This window comes from Esox lucius, chromosome 7 (genome assembly GCF_011004845.1).
Source record: "Esox lucius isolate fEsoLuc1 chromosome 7, fEsoLuc1.pri, whole genome shotgun sequence".
In the NCBI taxonomy this organism is placed as follows: Eukaryota; Metazoa; Chordata; class Actinopteri; order Esociformes; family Esocidae; genus Esox; species Esox lucius.
In genome coordinates this window covers 13103637-13124764 of record NC_047575.1, presented here as the reverse complement: position 1 = coordinate 13124764, position 21128 = coordinate 13103637, and the positions used below count along the sequence as shown (strand labels likewise).

Below are 21128 nucleotides of genomic sequence, written 5' to 3'. Positions count from 1 at the left end.
CACCCATAATTTTAATTCCTCTCTAGGTTTTTTCCTAACTTTTGACCCTATATATAGGGAGTTTTTCCTTGCCACTGTGCTTCAACTCTGCTGTTGTTTGCTCTTTGGGGTTTCAGGCAAGGTATCTGTTTCAGGCTGGGTATCTATAAAAGCACTTCGTGAAAATGTTTTATGTAAATAGTTTCTTATAAAATAAAATTGATTGATTGATGTCTTTCGGAGCATTACTGCGCCTGGAAACGCATTCTCGTATGCAATTACGCCATTGGCATTGGAACAATTTACACGAATTCACGGAAATGTGTCCACAGTAAGGATTAGACACAAAAGAGGACTTGCGGTTACATTTCAAATTAAATGTCACCAATTGAATGTTTAGCAAAATAAAAATATGGTAGAATTATGACGTTTGGACAAAAATAATGCTTAAACATTTTGTTATATAGTTATGAATTCTACAGAATTACAATTTGTTGACCAAAAATACAAAAAACCTCTCTTGAAATGGGATGTTATGGACTTCAAGTTAAAAGTTGTATGCGGGATGAATTGTTCATAAATATTAATTTTGGGAGTGGATCAAATACTTTGGGGTCTAGATGGTTACATTCCATTTCTGTGGCAGACATTTTTTGGTGACAAAAGAAAAGCAGCTTGCACCATGCATATATTCTCCCAGCTATTGCCATTTGTTTGATGTCACTGGTTTACTGTGTGTTCTGCGGTACTCGGCGTACACTACATTCAGTGCTGCCAATTAGGAAGCTTTGTCACTAGCTTTAGGCTAATTTTCAGACCCCTTTGGATATGTAAATTGGTAAAAAAGTTTGGCAAAATATTCTACTTCTTTTTATTATTTAATTTTACATAATTCTGTAATGTCCAGTTCACAATTATTGCTTACCTTGTCACAAAGACTCCACAGCAGATATGGGAGAGTCTAAGATTAAAAAGCAGCAAATTTTCATCCCGATACTACAACATTGACTAGGTAGAGTGCAATGAAACAAGGCAGAACTGTCCAACATTCACCATCCACCCCTGGCTGCTCTAATCCAATTTTGCCCTGCCCTGTGTTGGACCCCAGGGTATTGCCAGTATGACGCAACCAGGATTTGAACACCTGGCCGCAATGACAATTCACCTCCTTTATATATTACTATTGGTTCCCTGTTTAACTGCCCTGCTCAGAGACAGAATGAGAAATTGGTCACCTTGCCTGGTCAGGGATTCAATCAATTATCCTTTTGGGACCTCTACATCACAAATAATAATAGCAGCTTAGTGGTTAGGAGTGTACTAAGAACTGGATTCTCAACAACAACAAAAAGACAAATATATAACATTTTCACTGTAATGATGTCTTAAATATCTGCTTTCCCTGAAAAATGATAACTCATTGTCACTCTTGAAAGAAAGTACTTGCTTCTAGTTTGAAATAAAACCTATTCCATAGTATACTTTTATGCAATCTTACCCTGCCCTAATGCATGTTCCAAATACAATTATTAGAATGTGATTATTTGAAAAGCCAACTGTTTTGAATGCTCTGTTGGACTGGCATATCTATTGACTACCTAGATTAATTTAAGGATGTCCTAAATAAAATCAGCTGTTCCTGTAGGACTTGCTAGAATGTTTCTTGTTGGCATACTAGAGATAGCCATGGTCCACATGATCTAGTGGATCTTGCTGTAGAAAAGTACAGATCTGGAAAGGATATCAAACAATTAAAAAGGCAGTACATGCATTATAGAACACTGAAGACCATCATTAATAAATGTAGGAAAGATGGCACGACCAAGACATTGCAAAAATCAGAACACCCCCTGCCCAAACCTGATGACAGGGCAAGGAGAAAGCTCATCATACAGGTCACCAAGAGGCCCAAGGCAACCTTAAATAAGCTGCAGAAATTTCAGGCAGAAACTGGACACTGTATATTACAACCATTGTGTGTTTTCTCCAAATATCTGAGTGGTGCGATAGAGTGGCAAGATGGAAACCATTTCTCACCAAGATAAACAACCAAGCCTGTATCAATTTAGCAAGAAGATACATTCAATCTTGATTCCAAAAGTTATACTTGGTGCCAAGCCAACACAACTCATCACCCAAATTGCACAGTACCTACTGTCAAGCAAGGTGGTGGCAGCATACTATGGAGGTACTTTCCTTTAGCGATGACACAACAGTCAGAGCATGGACCTCAATTCTATAAGAAAATCAGTAGACTGAACTAAACAGGGCTATGCACAGAAAATCCCCTCACAAATACACCCAATTTCACTTCAACTCTTCTGCAAAGAAGACTCCAGGTGTGCTCTCACAACATATTAGTGGTGGTATGAATTTTTTTAGATCAACATTTGATTTTCACTTTAATGTTGTTGGTTATGAGATCCTGTTAAAGGTAAAAATACATTTTCAAAGAAATGCACCAGAAATATAAAATATTATTGAAGATGTATCCTTATATAATACTGTTGCCATTGTTTTATATCACCCCAAATATGCATTGTCTACCAATTTTCTTAAGCCCACCTTTATTGCAATCAATCAAAGTCTTTGCCTCTTGGACATGGGTTTTGAATTGATTTATGTCTATTTCCTCATTTGTATGTAAATATAAGTGATTCATACTTTTTTTCTTACACGTCCTGTCTTAGTCCAAAGCCAGCAAAATATGAGGATAAAATACTATTTGGAATAATGAACAATGATACCCCATTTCACGAATCAGTGATCCATAGGTAAGCCAGGGCAGAGCAATATGAATGTCAACACACAGTACAACATGCATGATAGGTGATTTCTCTGTAAAACATGCCCACATTCAATTCTTAAATGTAATGATTGTATTTTGTTCAGGTTTTATAACAACACTGCACTATTGTTTTTCCATTATCAAGTTAAAATGTATTTCAAATGTATTATTCCACCATTCATCAGACACACTTTTACTTTGAAAGCGAAGCAATGTATTATTGTGGCTAGTTCCACATAGATTTGTGCATGCTACGAACAAAGCGAATGATCTTGCTAGCTACGGAAGATAAACTCGAATTTGCTTTCAAAATATAGAACTATCAATATACACTAATATTGGAGATACAAATTCGTGTTAAGTGTGTGTTCGGATCCTGATTATGTCAACAGCTGAAGATTCTCGTTACTACAACGGTGCGTTGAGCTTACCTAGCTAACAAACCTGTAAACAACAATGTTCTTTTTGCTGGGTTAATTTATTTTAGTAAGAAATTGGTTCCTAATTAGCTTGATGGTATTTAACGTAACTATTTTATATTATTTACGTTACTGAAGCCAGCTAGCTAGCTATATAAACAAGCAAACTAGAATTAGATAACTAGTTTGTAGTTTAGCTGCGAAGTTCGCTAGCTATCATTATCTAGCTATTTATTTTACTCCGAAACGCAAGCGCGCGTACTGATATTGCGATAACATCATATTAATCTGGCTACTTAACTCAAATATTGTGCTTAAACCAATTAAATGACGTTAGGTTGCTAGTCAACAGTTACTTAGTGATCATAACGTGGCTGAACCGAAGGTCTGTAAATGTCACGTGTTAGCGTAATACTACAGAGAAAGCATTAGCTAGCCCTTCTGACAAACAGGCATGCTGGCAAATATAACATGACGGAAAAGATCAGGACCGAGTTTCCAAAAAGCATCTTAAAACAAAGTTTATAGGTAAAACCGTAGGATCCTATGTTGTTCTAATGGTTAACTTAGTTATAAGATGCTTATGGAAATCGGGCCAGGGCCCAGTATTAATTCTTGCAACTTTGTTCAAGCGAGTGTCCTGTGGAAACTCACCGTTTCCTTCTCTATTAGATCATGATGACAGAGTTGGAGGACAGAAGTTTCGCCGTAAAGGCAGAGGGCCTTTCAGGGCCCCTATGTATAGTGACCAGGGACCAGGAGGGCCAAGACCAAGACTTCGTGGTGGCCAAAGAGGCAGCGGAGGCCCAGGGCCCAGAGCTAGGTTTGATGATGAGGATGGAGATGTGGCAATGACAGACAGCAGCTCCCAAGATGGGTCCTCTCAACACAGATTGTGCGTTTGTCATGCATACTATTCAACAGAATATTTATTATAGCTTTCATCTTAGAAATGATCAGTTAACCCTCTCATGGTTTTTGTGCTACCAGCAACCCGTATGGACGACAGAATCGCCGTGGGGACGACCGCTTTGAGCGGGGTCGCAGAGGTGGCAACAGAGGTCGTGGTAATAGCAGAGGGGATGGAGGGGACCACAACACCTGGTTCAAGATGTCTGTGAGTCCATATTGTTAATATGTTAAGCGTCGTTACTGATCTGCTAAACTGTCACTGATTGGATTTTAATGAACCAGTGCAACATTTTATACAGATTCCCCACGGAAAGAAATATGACAAAGACTGGCTGATAACAGGACTGCAGAATATCTGCTCTGTTCCTTTTACCCCCGTGCATGTAAGTGACCATTGCCTAATGTCTCTTTAGGATAGTTAAGCTCAAAATATTTTATCTTCAGTTTAACCAGAACTTTATTTATCGATTTATTTGAATGACTCTGTTTTTCAGTTTCACACAGAGGGCAACCGAGCCCAGTTCTATGTTGACGATTCCACCACAGCCAGTGCCTTAAGTAGAGTATCACGGAAGATCACAGACAAAGACGGTTACAAGGTACTTTAAACACTGGTTTATTTTGTCCTCTGGTGGTTTTATCAAGTCGTGAAAATGTTTCGCAGTCACTAACATCCTAAAACTGGTTCTTTGAACAATATACCGAAAACCGTTTTGCTAGATTCCAGAAATAAGACCCATTTATCTTCACCTTGTTTTCACAAACCTTTTTATTCAACCTTTTTTGCCAAACCTTACTTTTGCAAAATTATCTTTGTAAAGCACAGTTGTCGCCATGTTGTCATGTAGAAGACACTGGCATTTAATATACTAAACTCAAATCATTGCCATTATAACACTCAACACAGCTGTCATGGTATAACCACTAACAAGTGTAATTAGACAACAAGCAACAAGGATGTTAGCATGAATAAAAAAAGGCCACAAGGAAGCTCATCTGTGTTTTGGAACAATGGATAACAGCAAAGAGATCATTATTTACATGGTAGCCAAGCACTTTGGTCTTTTAAAATTAACTGGTAGGTCATGTAGATAATTGGAGGCCTGTTGACAAATGAGAGATTATATTGTTTTGAGTATCATCTTTGTCTTTGTGTGAGAAGCCTGAGTTTTAATCAGTTATGTGAATTTTGATACGTGTGTTTATAGTTTTTGAGAGCATTCAGTACATATTCTGGAAATGTGTTACCAGTTGTGGGAAGCTTAGAAGTGTACCTCGTCACAGCTGGGCCAGTGTAAATGGTTGACTAGGGGTAAATTAATTAGCATGTGGTTAATGATTAAAACTTCAAGGATATAACCATTTCCACCAGGGGATATTTATTAGAAAAACTCCTCTGACATCTTTTCCAGGTGACCGTACTGATGAATCCCTGCCCTCCACCCTCATTTCTTCAGTCAGAACTAAAACCAGCTGATCTGGAGCATCTGAAGGTAGGCCAACTGTGAATGAAAAAAAACATTTTGGTGTTGTGGGAACCATGTAGTTGTTCTTCAACATTTCAGAAACGACTATCTTTTTATCTTAATTTCAATATATAATATATAGACAAATGACAAAATCCTTGTAGCCAAATATTAAATTGCAGCACCTTTCTTCTGGCAATTTGGCCCAATTTTCAGATATAATTTTGAGTTGTGTGCGTCAAGTATGAAAAAAGACGTACTCTAAATGTTGATGTATCTCGTGGACGTCAGGTGTAAGATCAGAGGTTGCGTCAACATGCAGTAGACTGCGTAGAGATGTGATTGCACTATTCCAAACACCTGGGGGAGCCAGAATGCTGAAAATGCTATTTGTTCTCATATCGTTTTCTAAACAATAGTAGCACACAATGTTTTCAATGTTCCTAACGTTACAGCTCATAACATAACCGGTTTCATATACAGTTGTGCTCATAAGTTTGCATATCCTGGCCGAAATTGACATTTTGACATTGATTTTGAAAATATTATTTAAGGATATTGATCATATGTATTTCATATTTATTATCACACAGTTTTTTTTTTTCCTTTTTATATCGTAATGATAACAGAAATCACCCAAATGACCCTGATCAAAAGTTCACATAGCCTTGAATGTTTGGCCTTGTTACAGACACACAAGGTGACACACACAGGTGAAAATGGCAGTTAAAGGTGAATTTCCCTCACCTGTGACTTTTTAAATTACAATTAGTGTCTGTGTATAAATAGTCAGTGAGTTTGTTAGCTCTCACATGGATGCATTGAGCAGGCTAGATACTGAGCCATGGGGAGCAGAAAAGAACTATCAAAAAACCTGCGTAACAAAGTAATGGAACTTGAAGATGTAAAATGATATAAAGAGATTTAAAATGATATAAAAAGATATCCAAAGCCTTGCAAATGCCAGTCAGTACTGTTCAATCACATATTAAGAAGTGGACATTTCGGGGATCTCTTGATACCAAGCCAAGCCAGGGTCAGGTAGACCAAGAAAGATTTCAGCCAAAACTGCCAGAAGAATTGTTTGGGATACAAAGCAAAACCCACAGGGAACCTCAGGAGAAATACATGCTGCTCTGGAAAAAGATGGTGTGGTTGTTTCTAGGAGCACAATGAGATGAACATAAAGAAAAATTTGCTGCATGGTCAAGTTGCCAGAAAGAAGCCTTTACTTCACCAATGCCACAAAAAAGTTTGGTTACAATATGCCCGACAACACCTTGACACGCCTCACACCTTCTGGAACACTAATTTGGAGTGACAGGGCCAAAATAGAGCTTTATATACACAACCATAAGTGCCATGTTTGGAGAGGGGTCAAGAAGGCCTATAGTGAACAGAATACCATCCCCCCTGTGAAGCATGGTGTTGGCTCACTGATGTTTTGGGGGGGTGTGAGCTCTAAGGGCATGGGGAATGTTGTGAAAATTGATGGCAAGATGAATGCAGCATGTTATCAGAAAATACTGGCAGACAATTTGCATTCTTCTGCACGAAAGCTGTGCATGGGACACTCTTGGTCTTTCCAGTACGACAATGACCACACGTTGACCCTCCATTGGTTACAGCAGTAAAAGGTTCTGGAGTGGCCATCACAGTCTTCTAACCTTAATATCATTAACTCTGGGGAGATCTCAAAAGTGCGGTTCATGCAAGACGACCAAAGACTTTGCATGACCTGGAGGCATTTTGCCAAGATGAATGGGCAAGAATTCGGGTCCTCATTGCTAAAGGGGGCAATACACATAATTAAGAACCAAGGGTATGCAGACTTTTGAACAGGGGTCTGTTCATTTTTTTCCTTTGTTGCCATGTTTTGTTTTATGATTGTCCCATTCTGTTATGACCTGCAGTTGAATGTGAATCCCAACTCTCCGTTTTATATCCAAGATCTTTGAGAAGATTCTTTTCAATCAACTCAGCAATTTTGTGAACTCAAGCGGTCTCATAGACAAATTTCAGTCAGGCTTCCGACCTCACCACAGTACTGACATGGCTCTGATATAAGTTTTTTAAATGAAATACAGCTGAATACTGATTCATATAAAATAACAGTTCTGGTTCTATTAGATATCCGTCTCACATTTGACACTGAATAACATAGAAAACCTCTGGAAAGGCTGGAAAATTGGGTAGGGCTCTCCGGGACAGTTTGGTTCAGATCTTATTTAGGTGGCCGGAGTTACTTTGTAACCATTGGCAATCATGTATCTGATAGGGTGGCTATGACATGTGGTGTTCCCCAGGGATCAATTCTCTGACCCCTTCTGTTCATTAAATTTCAGTGTGTTTAAATCTAGTTTAGTATTGTTTTGCAATGCACCAAAATTTGCCTAAATTTACTAAATTATTTCATGGACCAACGCATTTCAGTCACTTATTTGTCACATCTGATTGACCAAAGGAAACAACAGTCAAGCGTGTGTAACATATACAGCTCCACTGCAACTTTTTCTTTCCTTTCCAAAAAATAATGTTTTGAGTGAGGAACAGATGCGTTCAATTTGCAGTGGTCTCTTAATTTTAACCCTTCATTTCCTCACTCAAAACCTTCCTTTTTTACTTTTTTGGAAAGGAAAGAAAAAGGTGCAGTGGTAAAAAAAAAGCTGTATTTTGACTAATAGTCGAATCTTGTAATTTCCAACCATATTTCCTAATTATATCATACAGATTAAATTGAATGGAAATGTTGTTAAATTTTTTGTTTTGTAAGGAAGACTATTTCAAATAACTCGGCTGTATTCAGCCCGGGGATGTCTCCTCCCCCTTCAACGTTTTAGAGTCGTATGCTGGAGCAACTGCGAGAGTACGGATTTGAATCTGGCGCCACGCTTAGTCACATGACCAAACACTCAGTAAAGTCTTACTGTAAGAGCGAGCAGAGGCTTGCTGTTTTCTTGGCAACAGATCATATAGGTCACACAATATTAGACTTTAATATGCTATTAATCTACTTATTTATTCATTTGGCATATTTCCCACCGGACATTTTGGTCGTTGATCTTTTCATCTGCTCGAAAAGCCTGCATTTGCCCGGCTAATGTAAACTCTGCAGTAAATAGAAAAATCAAAAAAAAAAAGTGGCGGATCAAAAGTAAACAATCTGGATAACATGGTCACATACCTGTTTGAAAAACTATAAGAATAGAATTATCGCCCTGCAGTATAAAAGATTACATAACTGTGCAGTGTTTTGTAAGATTTAAGTTTATACACTTAACAACTCAACACCAACACATTTAAAACAGCCTATATAACTCCTCTATCCCGACTAAAAGGTATAAATAATTGCATTATTAACTGCTGGCTATAATTTCCACGCGGGCTGACTCGAGTACTGTACACAAGGCAGTGTACCGGGTCGTAGGGAAGAAGCGCGCGTAAACCGTAACATTTATCTTACATTGCCGACCTCGAAAATGGTTAGTAAACTTGGTAGGCTGCTGCTGTTTGACATTACGGGGGTTTTGATTGGGATAACGAGTTGATTTCAGTGCCAGTGCATAGGTCCAAACTGAGAGGAGTTTTGGTAAAATACAATTGCTTAAATTACGAGTCTGGTCCTATGGACTGGCACTGAAATGAACCCATTTTAATGCAAGGACTCCTGGGGCAGACCCCCAAAGACGTGCCATTCTTGTAGCCTATTCACTTGGTGAAAACATTGTTTTTCCGAAAACTCATGTGGAGGCACCAATGATTTTTTGGCATGTTAAGTAGGAATGCGATGTAAAGTCAATTGTCTGCAAATAGTGGTCAGTTTGTGAGTTTAGAATTCCAAACGGAACAATGTAACATCCCCCTATGTAGGAAAAGTCATGGAAGGAGGAGGTAGCTTTCACAAATGTTTTCTCCAAATCAATTGCAAAAATTTGAATATAACGTCCAGGTACTGTCGGCCTGACAATTAGTTTTGTTGGAAATTTAAATAATGAAAAAATCCAGATGTCTCATTAACATTTAAAATAATGTACAGAATGGTTTTGTGTAGTAAACAATATTGTGAGAAAGTATTTGCTTCTGTCTGATTTTTAAATATTTCATTATGTTATCAGATCAGTCAAACAAACCCTGGGTAAGGTACCCTGGCTGAAAAAAATTAACCTGTATATAACCTTAATGTGTATTTACTCTCTTTCCCCCTTCAGCAATGCATGGCTAAACGTTTTGATGGCTCACAACAAGCTCTGGACTTGAACAACATCCGGATTGACCCAGGTAAGTACAAGGAAAGAGCAGTGCATCACATAAAATGTTTTAGAATATTACATTTGCATTAGAACATCTACCTAGTAGCCAGCTAATTAGATACACCCATGTACTACCAGGTCGAAGCCTAAATATGTTGAAATGGATCAAACAAAGTCATTTTTAACATGTCCTAGATAGCTTTGCCGCTTCATTGACTGAAACAGAAAACCCACACATATTTCTGAGGGTCATACATTTAAGGGGTGATAATAGCTAGTAGTTTAAACCAGTTGAACGCTAGAGTCAAATTCCTGAGAGTGGAATTTAAAGCAAGTGTGAACTGTTGAATAGAGGAATTGGTTAGTTCCTTGTATAACAGGTTATTTGAAGGAAGAAAATCTGTGGAAAATCAAACTTCCTCATTAGGGAACGGCCACAGAACAACAGGCCTTCCTCAATGGACCGGTGGCATTCTGAGGACCTTGGTTTGTGAAATATGTGCTTAGGTCATTCTAATGTTCAGTTGAACTTTAAATGAATGCCTCATCAATGCCCATCGCCTGCTTTTCATATCTAACCACCATCCATATTGTGACATGGCAACTTAAAAAAGAAACAGTGGAATTGCGATGTATTTTACACATGTGGTTCATCATAGTTATTGATTATATTTTTAGTTTTCCCCCCTCTTTATTGTTATACCAGGCAAGGATCCCGTTGTCCTCACACAGCTCGCTGTTTCAGCATCATGCACTGTAGTTGCTATGACTGTTTTCAGCTCTTCAGTATATAATGTACCTGTCGCTATTAGCCCCTAACAGCATATCCAGCCTTTGCCAGGGTAATTGACAGTGGCTCTCATGTTTTTGTAGGACTGTCTAAATGCCTCATATGCTTCTTTGAATTTGATAGACCTGGTGTCCCACAATATTGACGTGACATTGAACACAAAGAACTCCATGCGTGCTGTTACCAAGATCATTGAGGAGAACATTCCAGAGGTATGGATGGGGTATTTTCCTGTAGCTGAGTAATGATACAATATAGACAGAGTATATTTCTGTAGCTGGGAAATTATATTTATGGATGGGGTGTTTTCCTGTAGCTGGGAAATTATATATAGTTCTGGAATTTTTTGGACCATTGCACCTTTTTCTTTCCTTTCCATAAAAGTTGAAAAGGAAAGTTTTGAGTGAGGAACAGAAGCGTTCAATTTGCAGTGGTCTCTTAATTTTAACCCTCCTGTTCCTCACTCAAAATGTTCCTTTTCATGATGTATATGGGTGGGGTATTTTCCTGTAGCTGGGTAATCATATGTTTGGATGGGGTATTTTCCTGTAGCTGGGTAATGTTATATTTGTATGGGGTATTTTTCTGTAGCTGAGTAATGATATATTTGGATGTTTTCTTTCCCCCTGTAGCTGGGTAATGATATATTTGGATGGGGTATTTTCCTGTAGCTGGGTAATGATATATTTGGATGGGGTATTTTCCTGTAGCTGGGTATGAATGTCTTCCTTGTAATGGGTCTCTTTTTTTTTCCACAGCTCGTTTGTCTGAATCTCAGCAACAACAAGTTGTTTAGGTTGGAATACCTGTCAGAGCTGGTCAGCAAGGTTCCAAACCTGAAGATACTCAACCTTTCTCATAATGAGGTGAAAACACAGAGTCCAGTTGTGTTATTACTTCAACACTGATCTTCACTGCGACTGAACAATTCATTTTGTTACTTCTCACCAATTAACATGCTTTACTAAATTGACGGGATATCCTTGAGGTCTGGGAGTTTTCTGTCAGTTCTTCAGGAACAATCTTTTTACCTGGGGGTTTTCTGTTCTTGTCTCCACCATTTCAGTTAAAGACAGAGCGGGAGCTGGATAAGATTAAAGGTCTTAAGCTGGTGGAGCTGTGGCTGGAGAGGAACCCACTGTGTGATTATTTCAAGGACCAGACTGTATACATCAGGTCAGTGTGTGCTCCCAATGGGTAGTAGGGTAAGAAATAGTATGATGTCAGTGTGTTGAGGGGAGGGCGGAGGTAGAGGGAAGTGCAGCGTTCTGTTCCCCGTATTTCTGGTATTCCGAAAGACCCTGTCCTGCAAGAAACCATGTGTTATTTATGGATTTGCTTATTGATTTTAATTCAGGAATGTTTGGTGTGGGTCTACTGAATAGTAACACAACTCCAGGTATAAGGAACCAGAGTGGTTAATGATCGCTACTACTACTTTACTTGAACAACATGGCAAGTTGTTGATGGGACCTCAGTTTACCTGTTCCACAACAAGAATGGATCGTTTCATGTTGAATTTCACAAAGTCTGTGAAAGGTGGGTCGGTACCAAAAATGAAAGCGTAAGGCCGTTAAAGGTGCCAGATGATATGATCAACCCATGAACCTCTTCACGCCATGTAGTTGAACGTCAACCAGGAGGCACATGGCTCTGTTAAGAGTATTGACTATATTTTACTTGTGTGTAAAGTCCACCGCTGCCCCCTTCTAGATGCACGTTCAGCTAACTAACAGTCTGTCGCAGCGCTCTTCTTCTTTCAAATGATCTACCTCCGTGTCGCTCTGCCGCTTCTCTCCCCTCCGTCTGTTCTCGGCAGTAAGGCACTGTGGCCGCCCTACAGACACCTCCATGCACACACTGATTCCATTAAATGAAAGGAAATCCGTACAATGTAAATGCCCAGCTAGGTTTAATTAAGCATACATACACATATAAAGGACAAGACTGACCACAACTTTGTGATTTGTAGTCCCAGAGAACCTTACTTTCATAAGAGCTTGTCATATTAACATGGCGTTGTGGAAAAGGAATCCATAAAGATCCTTAATGGAAACACTTTACTATCTGCTTGAGCGACATGCTGATTGGGCTAAAGGTACCTCCTCCCCTCCTCCCCTGAATGGGTCTTAAAATGTGGCCAGTGAAGAGGGCTGGTTAGCCAATGACGGGTAAGATCCCAACTTTGATACCGGGACAACCTAAGACAGGCACAGCCGTGCATCTGGCCACATTGTACGTGCACACGTACCAACAGTACATGCTGAACGAGGATGACATCGAAATGAAGAAGAACACAAAGAAGTCAAAGACTTGCTCAACAAGGCCCGGGGTTGGAGAGGGTTTGAGGTTTCCAAAATGCCAAGCAGAGTGTCCATATACAAGCTCTGGGATAATCCCTATTAATCTGACATGCCTGTACTTGTTATGGCTTGTTTGTGTCCCAAGTTGCTGGGCGCATTGTCAGAATGTAACGGCTGGAGAGGAGGGGCTTTGACTATGAGGGAATTACAGATGGGTGTATCGACAGGACGTCAGTCAGTGGGGTTTTCCATATGAACTTAACTTCCTTTTAAGAATGCAACAATTCAAGTTAATTCATGAAGTCACCTCAGAATGGTCCAGTCCTCAGATAGGCATTCTTCCCAGTGGGTTTCTTTGAAAAAAGCCCTATACTTCAATGAGTTATTTAACCACCCCCAGAATGTTAAAGTTGGCGGGGTCCATACTGTAGTGCTGTATTGTTTCCATTCATAAGTCACTGTACAGCAACAGAGGTTTCTGTAGTGGGGCTCAGGGTCCAACTTCCATTCTCTCTCTCTTTCCTTTCTTTTCCTGTCATTTCATCAACTGAAGGGGATGCCACTCAGGGTCTCCTCAACTAACACATTTCTGCTCCTAGTTGGTTTGCATTGTCTATTGATACTTTGCGTCAACTCCCTTCAGCTCTTTTGCTGTGACACGGTGTGTCTGTTCTGTCCAGCGTTTCCCTCCGACCCTCTGGGTTTTTCACAGCATATGGCTTTGCTCAAATATGTGGACTCGGCGTGGATGGTGGTTGGTCTTGGTGAATCACCACAGGGTAACCTAACCAGTGTTGAAGTGATGGATTACTAACCAGCTGTTTACCCATGCTTCATGTAGATCATTGTTTCAACAGTCTCCACACTCTCTCCATGTGTCATCTCTGCACTGTCTTTTTAGATTCCATTTCACTGTGTCTTGGTCCTCAAGTGTGTATCAGCCAGCTCAAACATGCCTCACCTGGTCTTACCATATTGTCAACCGAGTTCCCTAACACGGGCACACGGACACACACACACACACACACACACACACACACACACACATGCACACCAACACACGTATGACCCACCAGTCCACCCCCTTATGCGTGTGAAAGCACTGATTTGTCTCTTGTTGGTGTGAGCGCTCACAACCAACGTTCCCACCCCCACCACCCCTTCCAAGACAGCGTGTGTCAGTGTGTTTCGGCGTGTAGGGGGGACGGTGAGTATGACCACGGGGTGAGTACACTGCCACAGGAAAAGGGTCCGGGGAGGGGGGCGAAATCTGGCCTGTCGTTGTCGATTCGCCATCGATTTACCTGTATTGTGCTGTTCATGTTAGTCCATGAGGATGTGTAGTGTTAAGTCCCCCCCCCCTGGTATGTTGACCTTGTCATGTTCATGATTTCTCGGGGCTGGGGTTTATCCTGGACAGTCAGTTTACAGTTGGAACCACAATGTATGTGGTTGTTATGACGAAACCAGGGCCATGTTGGTTTTGGGCCAAGTTCCTCAATTAACTACCTAGACAGGGGATTATTTCAACATGTGGGCAGCTTCTTTAGATCATTATACATGTGTGTGCGTGTGTGTGTGTGTGTGTGTGTGTGTGTGCGTGCGTGTGTGTGTGAATAGTGTTTAAGGGGATGGCTCGCAGATAGACTGTATTTAGTCGCAGCACTAACTTGTTTCTTTTGTATCTTCTGTGTTGTTGTTTTTTTGTAAATCTGGGACAGTGCTGTGAGGGAGAGGTTCCCCAGGCTTCTGAAACTGGTAAACACTCTAGGTTCTTGCTACTTTTCCACAAAACGGTTTATTTTGCATTATTTGGATTTGATTGCATTTATGAATCATATACGGTACCTCTCTTTAATTGGTCCTTTAAAACAACGGAAGTACAAAAAAAAGAAAAGAGCAATCTCCTTAATGTGTCCCACTAGGATGGTCAGGACCTCCCCCCACCCATAGTGTTTGACGTGGAGGATACCCCTGCTGCCCTCCCCCCCTGCAAGGTAAATGCAGACACCCTATAGTATAGGCAGGTCTTCATCGGTCAAAACTGGACCATTTTCTCATTTTTAACTGTTTTACAGCCCAGCTACTTCTGCTCTGAAGAGATCAAGAGTGCCATCCTTGGATTCCTACAACAGTGAGTTCACACTGAGCTCTTTAAGTGTAATAGGGAATGACCATTCAATCAACAAAACTGTCACATTCAGACACACACACAGACTCCAATACACATACTTAACAAATGAGAAATGTCTTTTCAGATGCATTGGTCTACTACAGTTAGAATGTCATGGGTCTGTACTGATTGTATGATGGAATTGTTGTTGTTAGATACTACAGTGTGTATGACTCTGGGGACAGACAGCCTCTGTTAGATGCCTACCACGATGGAGCAGCCTTCTCCCTGAGCGTACCCTTCACCATGCACAACCCGTCCAGGTACCCCTCGGCCAGTCATTCTCCAGCTGCATGCTAGAAGCAGTCACTTAAAATCCCTACTGGTGACCTGTTTTCTAGCATGGTCAGTCATTGTCTCCTCTTCTCCTCCAGGTGTAGTCTGGGAGATTACCATAAAGACACTCGCAACTTGAAAAAGATCAAAGATCCAAGTGAGTCTCTCTCCTAGTTTTCTAGTTGAGTCTGGAGAAGTGATGGTTGCCATGCGGTAGAACAGTAGAACCCATCGGTGGCGAAAGTCCCTTGTGGTCTGTTCACTCGTGCTCAGGATGGACAACGTAGACCCGTTGAAAGTGTTGTTCTCTGTTCTCTCAGCCTCGAGGTTCCGCTTACTGAAGCACACTCGTCTGAATGTGGTGGCTTTCCTGAACGAACTGCCCAAAACACAGCATGACATTGCATCGCTAAATGTGGACGTCAACACCTTCACCGTGAGTGGAATTCAGTTCTGATCACTTACTCACGTCAAAAGCGAATTGCCACCCATAATGTCAACTTTAATTGGCTCCCTCTGTCCCTGTACTGTGGCAGAACACACTGCTGTCGTTCACTGTCTCTGGAGTGTTCAAAGAGGGTACGTTTCAATTTAAATACACCTAGTTCAAAACTCAAGTCTGTTGTTGTCTTATGTTTCTGTTCATCAGTTTAAAAAGAAAAGTCAGTCTTTATTTATTTGAATTTTTTTGCCACAGTTGAAGGTAAATCCCGAGACTCTGTCAGAGCTTTCTCTCGGGTGTTTATCACAGTGCCAGCAGGCGGGACAAGGTAGGCTACCACATTAGTACCTGGCCAAAAGCTCTAAGCTGGCTCCGCTGTATATTGACAAAACTGATGGGTGTTTAGTCTCAACAGTAAATACGTTGGTTTTTTTTTCAAGTCTTTGCATAGTGAACGATGAGCTGTTTGTTCGAAACGCTACGACTGAGGAGATCCGCCGGGCCTTTGTGGCGCCGGCCCCCACCCCATCAAGCAGTCCGGTCCCCACCCTGTCAGCCCCCCAGCAGGAGATGCTGACTAACTTCTCTCTCAAGTCCGGCATGAACCTGGAATGGTCCCAGAAGTAAGTGGCTCGCCGTTCGATGACTCCTATTGTTGCATTCATTTATATTTTACATGGGGTTTTATGGGTGGGGGGGAACAACGGCAGTTGAATTCAAACTGGTTCTTTTGTTGTCAATGTAATTTTAGATGCCTTCAGGACAATGAGTGGGATTACATCCGAGCTGGGCGGGTCTTCACAGACCTCAAGGTAGATTACTCTAATCGTTCTAGATGCAGATCTTTATCCTAGTAAACTAAGGAGGTAATGTTTTTTTTTTCCTTCATCAAATATACCTATTTAGGCCTTAAAAACTAAAAACAAAACTTGTTTTCTTTTCAGGCTCATGGAAAGATTCCTGATGTCGCTTTTATAAAGTGAATAGGAATGGTGGGGAGTGTTTTAATTGTCACTTATTTCCTTTTGATTTTTATGTAATTCCTGGATTACAGGTTAACAAGGATATTTCATTATTTGTGTACTTCTAGTAATTAAAAGTGATTTATGGTATTGAAGTCTGCAGTCATTTCATGAGTTTTATGTAAATAACAAAATACTTCAGACATTAGGATATTGCTGACAGTGTAAACTTTATTAAGTAACAGACTTGAAAGTGTATAGAAAGGTAGGACATGTGCCATTCCGTTCATTTAACATATAGTTTTTTCTAGTGACCGGGCTAACATCAAAATCAAAACACATGACACCTGGTTTTAAAATGCCAAAACAAATCTCCCTGAGCAGCCAGAAATGGCTTCATGTGGGACTGTCCCACAACCTTCCAGAAGGTCTCCAAGCCCATTGGAAATAGCACACAAGAACTCATATTTACTTGCAGTCATTACATGTTGGGCACATCTATACTTTCTAAATCACAGTTTTGAACTACAGCATATGAAGCAGGAAACAACTATGCATAAACCAGTGGTTCACTTCTCTTGAGGCCCGGAGACATCACACTGAATTTGTCATCCTGAACTAGTTCATCAGAAGTAGTCAAGGGCTTGATTAGTTCATTTGGGAATGCTAGGTCTGGAGTCCCCAGGAAAGATTTGAGAACCACTGCTTTAAGCCACATCTACGTCCTTCTGCTGCACACGCAAGTGGAAAGAGAGGTCAGGTAAAGTAGTATGGTTGTGCGTTTTAGCTTAATTTTGAAGCCTGCTAGGTGGGACCTTGTCCCAACAGGCCTACAATAGCTCAGAGAGCATGTTGGAGGCCAGGCTGCAGGTGAGCCCAGTACCATCGGGTTCCACATTGAGCTTCTTCACGACTCCATCCTCCACCACCATAGCGTACCTGAGACATGGGGAAAGCAGCATAATCACATGAGCTTTAGTGATCCTACAGAAACACTTATTCGATATTTGATTTGGTGCTTGGTTGTCAGAGTAGCATGGCCTCTGCAATGGTGATGACATCCTGCATGGTGTGCCATAAATCCTTGTCTGAATGATGTGGTTTACTACATCAACAATATGCAAATAGATTAAAATAAACCAGTGCAGAGATATACCGAATGGGGTTAACGTGGGTTGGTCTGGAGCATAGTACAACAAGCTTATACTTTTTATAATGCATTCTCAATGGTTAGTGATGACTCAAACAAATTGACTAATGTAACAAAACATACAACTGTTTGGTGGATCAACTACCAAATAAAAAAGGTAGCAATGAAAGATAGGCGAATTTCCCCTTTAATGGGTTTATAACACAATCTGCAAAGTTTAAAATAAATGTTGAGATGACAAATTTTCAGTGGGACCCAATGTAACCCAAAAACCAGCAGAGTGACCTGAATGCTGACAGGACTAAAGTCCTCACCTCTGAGAGCGCTTGTTTCCAAGCGCAGCCACAATTTGATCGCTATCCAGCATCAAGTCCACTGCCTGAAAATAATATTAAATTGAGTTAACATTCACAGAATGTATATTAAAAGTAAACTTAAAGAAAACCAAAAATCAAGGCTTCAAAGATCTACCTGACCTTGGTGAATGCTCCAGTAGAATCCGCCAGCATTCGCACCTGCAAGAGACAAGATAATACATTGATACATAATACATTAAGTATGAATTCTGTGTACTTCTTTTGACATCTCAGTAACTAAGAAAATGTTTGAGGTGTTGTTGAAATTCAATTCTAGAAGGTCTATTTATCTTTATGGGCAAACATATCATTTAGCACAAAAAATTTTTGAACAGGTGAAATTAACACACACATTACATTATTTACAAATAATCAAAAAAGGTTTATTTTGGTATCGATAAAGATATGAGCAATAATAACAGAAGAGGTTTTCAGAGGAAGACTGAATAATATGTTAGTCACCATTAACCAACTATTCAAAATGTTTAAAGTCAAAACATTAAAATGTTATTTATAAACAGAATTCTGCACCTTGCCCTCTGCTCCATGCTCCTTTCCCCAAGCAGCCATGACAAATGCGTCATTCACAGAGATGCAGGCCACCTCCTGCACACCCTTGCTCTTCAGCTGCGCTGCCTGCTCCACAAACCCGGGAAGGTGGGTCTAAGAGATTCAACAGAAGAACAGTAATTTTAGACAGTGCATAAAGAACATGAATGGTAAACACTCAGTTTAAAAAAAGAAAAGAGAAATACAAATTAAAAGGATGTTACCTTGGAACACCCAGGAGTAAAGGCCCCTGGCACAGCAAAAAGAACTCCTTTCTTTCCCTTGAACAGCTGGTCCATAGACACCTTACAGCCAGGTTCATTCTCCTGAACCTCAACAGCCGGAAGCTTTTCTCCAACCTGTGTGTGGGGAGAAACCGGCGTAAACGTGCTGCTGCTGCACAGTTTCTCCTCCACTGTCCGACCACCCCGTGTGGGACACAAAACCCATGCGACTTCAACACTTGGCAACATTCTGTTTCAGCGACAACAGAGGTGAAGCTTTAATGAGTGCGATGGGAGCACGGCACCCATGGGAGCCAATCAGTAGGGCCCACAAGAACGTTGGTTTTATCGTTGAAAAAATATAATGAATGTTGTTGTTGTACATTTTCTATATAGTTATTGAAGTGAACACTTATTTTGACATCGAATTGAAAAACGTGTGTTTCATGATTCCTAAACCTGCTCAGTTTTGGTGATAGTGTAACAAACACACGTTTATCGTCAATTAAAGCATCTGTATAATCTCTAGATACTCTACTTACCATATGGTGGGTTGAATGTCTACCTCGCCATCAGTCTTTTTTACACAGGTAATGAAACTAAGAAAAACGACTCGTTCAGTTTTTTTGGCCGTCAAGTTTCTTACTGCACTAAACTAAGAAAATTGACGACTTAGTTCTTAGATACACAACACTGGAAACAAATAAAAATCGTATCATCTCTTAAACTTGTCTCTCTCTTGTTTTTACCAAGCCATAATGAATTTATCGATGTAATTAACCTTTCTGTAATCCTACGTATTCTCCAACTAAAGATGAGCTAACACTAGCTACTTCAGTTGCAGTCGAAGGTAGTTTTATGACATTCCTATATGCATCAAAACTGATGCCCAAAATGTGCCCAATCCAGGTATTCTAGTACTGTAGTTTTGTGCCAATAAAGTCGATACACTGATTTAATGCAAATTTAATGTTAATAACTATTATCAAGATTACCAAGGCTGCCATTTAGTAGATAATTTTTGTTGAACATGGCGGCTTTGTGCCTTGACTCATGGATAACAACTCGAGAATAATAACAGTATCATGGTTTAACAAATACAATTATAAAAGTACAGTCAAGGTCAAAAAGGAACGACATTTTCAGATCTTTAACTGTTTTGCTGACGCATTTCTTACCTTGATAGGCATGTTGACACTGAGCGTAGTGTGTAATGTTCTGATGCACTTGACGGAACGGGTCCCTTTTACAATCGCTGAGCTGGAAATCATCAGTCTGGTTTGAGTCAACACCCTAAAAACGCCCTTCGAATAGAAGCAGTCAACCGACGCGAAGCTGTTACCAAAGATGGTGGGTAAATGAAGATACTTCACTTAGGCCTTTAACTATCGAAATAGATTGTCAGTTCCGGTTTGATCAACAGATCTGTTTAGGACATTGAGGTGAGGGATGTCTTGCTTGTTCTTCCGTCTCTGCTTACATCTGGCACCTTCTACCACTACCTTACCAGCCCACAAGGTGTGTGAACTAATTTAACACATTAAGCTAGTTTGGGTTCATGCAAAATCATTTTTAAAATAAATATATGATTGTGGAAATTGTCAGCACCACAATACATTTTGTAACACATTAAGGACGTATGAGTTACATGATTCTTAAAATTATACATTAAAATGAATTTGTTTTTATAATTCGGAGCTACGTCTTTAAGCATCGCAAAGGGGAAGAATTAGCTGTTGCACATCTTCCAAGCAAATACTTATTTTATTCAACCAATCAAAACGGAGAGATCGAGAGCGTGGGAGGGTGGTGAACAGAACACCCTCTGATTTCCTCACTAGGCGCCCGAAAACAGCGCCTCCTAGACTAACTTTAAGGGCGGCTGATGTCTAACTAAATGCGCAACTCTATTTTGAAGTGTTCGACTTCTCTACCGCTCACCAGTAAGTTCTTCAATAATAATTAAGGTTATTAAAAAAACGTCCCAGTTGACCATCCCGGACGCAAAATGTGAACAAGAATTGTACCCAGCAATATCAAGTTTACGATTTTGAGCTTTTAACCACTGTCCGTTTCACCGTTCAGCTAA

General features: G+C 40.3%; 2 protein-coding genes across 2 annotated transcripts; one reads left to right on the top strand and one right to left on the bottom strand.

The window, feature by feature from the left end:
* Nucleotides 1-2984: 2984 nt before the first annotated feature.
* On the top strand, nt 2985-16910 carry nxf1 (nuclear RNA export factor 1). The gene is made up of 21 exons (XM_010870644.5): nt 2985-3183; nt 3859-4081; nt 4177-4303; nt 4398-4481; nt 4593-4697; nt 5511-5591; nt 9773-9842; nt 10728-10816; nt 11363-11470; nt 11671-11780; nt 14629-14665; nt 14833-14904; nt 14986-15041; nt 15236-15343; nt 15455-15513; nt 15677-15792; nt 15893-15935; nt 16054-16126; nt 16239-16421; nt 16550-16610; nt 16743-16910. The coding sequence occupies exons 1-21, from the start codon at nt 3150-3152 to the stop codon at nt 16779-16781; spliced, it is 1878 nt and encodes a 625-aa protein (XP_010868946.2). The 5' UTR covers nt 2985-3149; the 3' UTR covers nt 16782-16910.
* Nucleotides 16911-16971: 61 nt separating this feature from the next.
* On the bottom strand, nt 16972-20510 carry prdx5 (peroxiredoxin 5). The gene is made up of 6 exons (XM_010870643.5): nt 20218-20510; nt 19040-19174; nt 18798-18929; nt 18387-18425; nt 18225-18289; nt 16972-17699 (listed from the first exon to the last, which is right to left on the bottom strand). Exons 1-6 carry the CDS (start codon nt 20308-20310, stop codon nt 17591-17593), a joined length of 573 nt encoding a protein of 190 aa, XP_010868945.1. The 5' UTR covers nt 20311-20510; the 3' UTR covers nt 16972-17590.
* Between the last annotated feature and the right edge of the window lie 618 nt (nt 20511-21128).

Excerpts from the sequence above, each read along its gene's own strand:
- nxf1 (XM_010870644.5), top strand. The coding sequence starts at position 3,150 with ATGTCAACAGCTGAAGATTCTCGTTACTACAACG. Across the intron at positions 14,905-14,985 it reads CTGCCCTCCCCCCCTGCAAG|CCCAGCTACTTCTGCTCTGA; the intron begins GTAAATGCAGAC and ends ACTGTTTTACAG. Across the intron at positions 16,611-16,742 it reads GGGTCTTCACAGACCTCAAG|GCTCATGGAAAGATTCCTGA; the intron begins GTAGATTACTCT and ends TTTTCTTTTCAG.
- prdx5 (XM_010870643.5), bottom strand. The coding sequence starts at position 20,310 with ATGATTTCCAGCTCAGCGATTGTAAAAGGGACCCGTTCCGTCAAGTGC. Across the intron at positions 19,175-20,217 it reads GTGTCAACATGCCTATCAAG|GTTGGAGAAAAGCTTCCGGC; the intron begins GTAAGAAATGCG and ends CCCCACACACAG. Across the intron at positions 18,930-19,039 it reads TTACTCCTGGGTGTTCCAAG|ACCCACCTTCCCGGGTTTGT; the intron begins GTAACATCCTTT and ends TGAATCTCTTAG.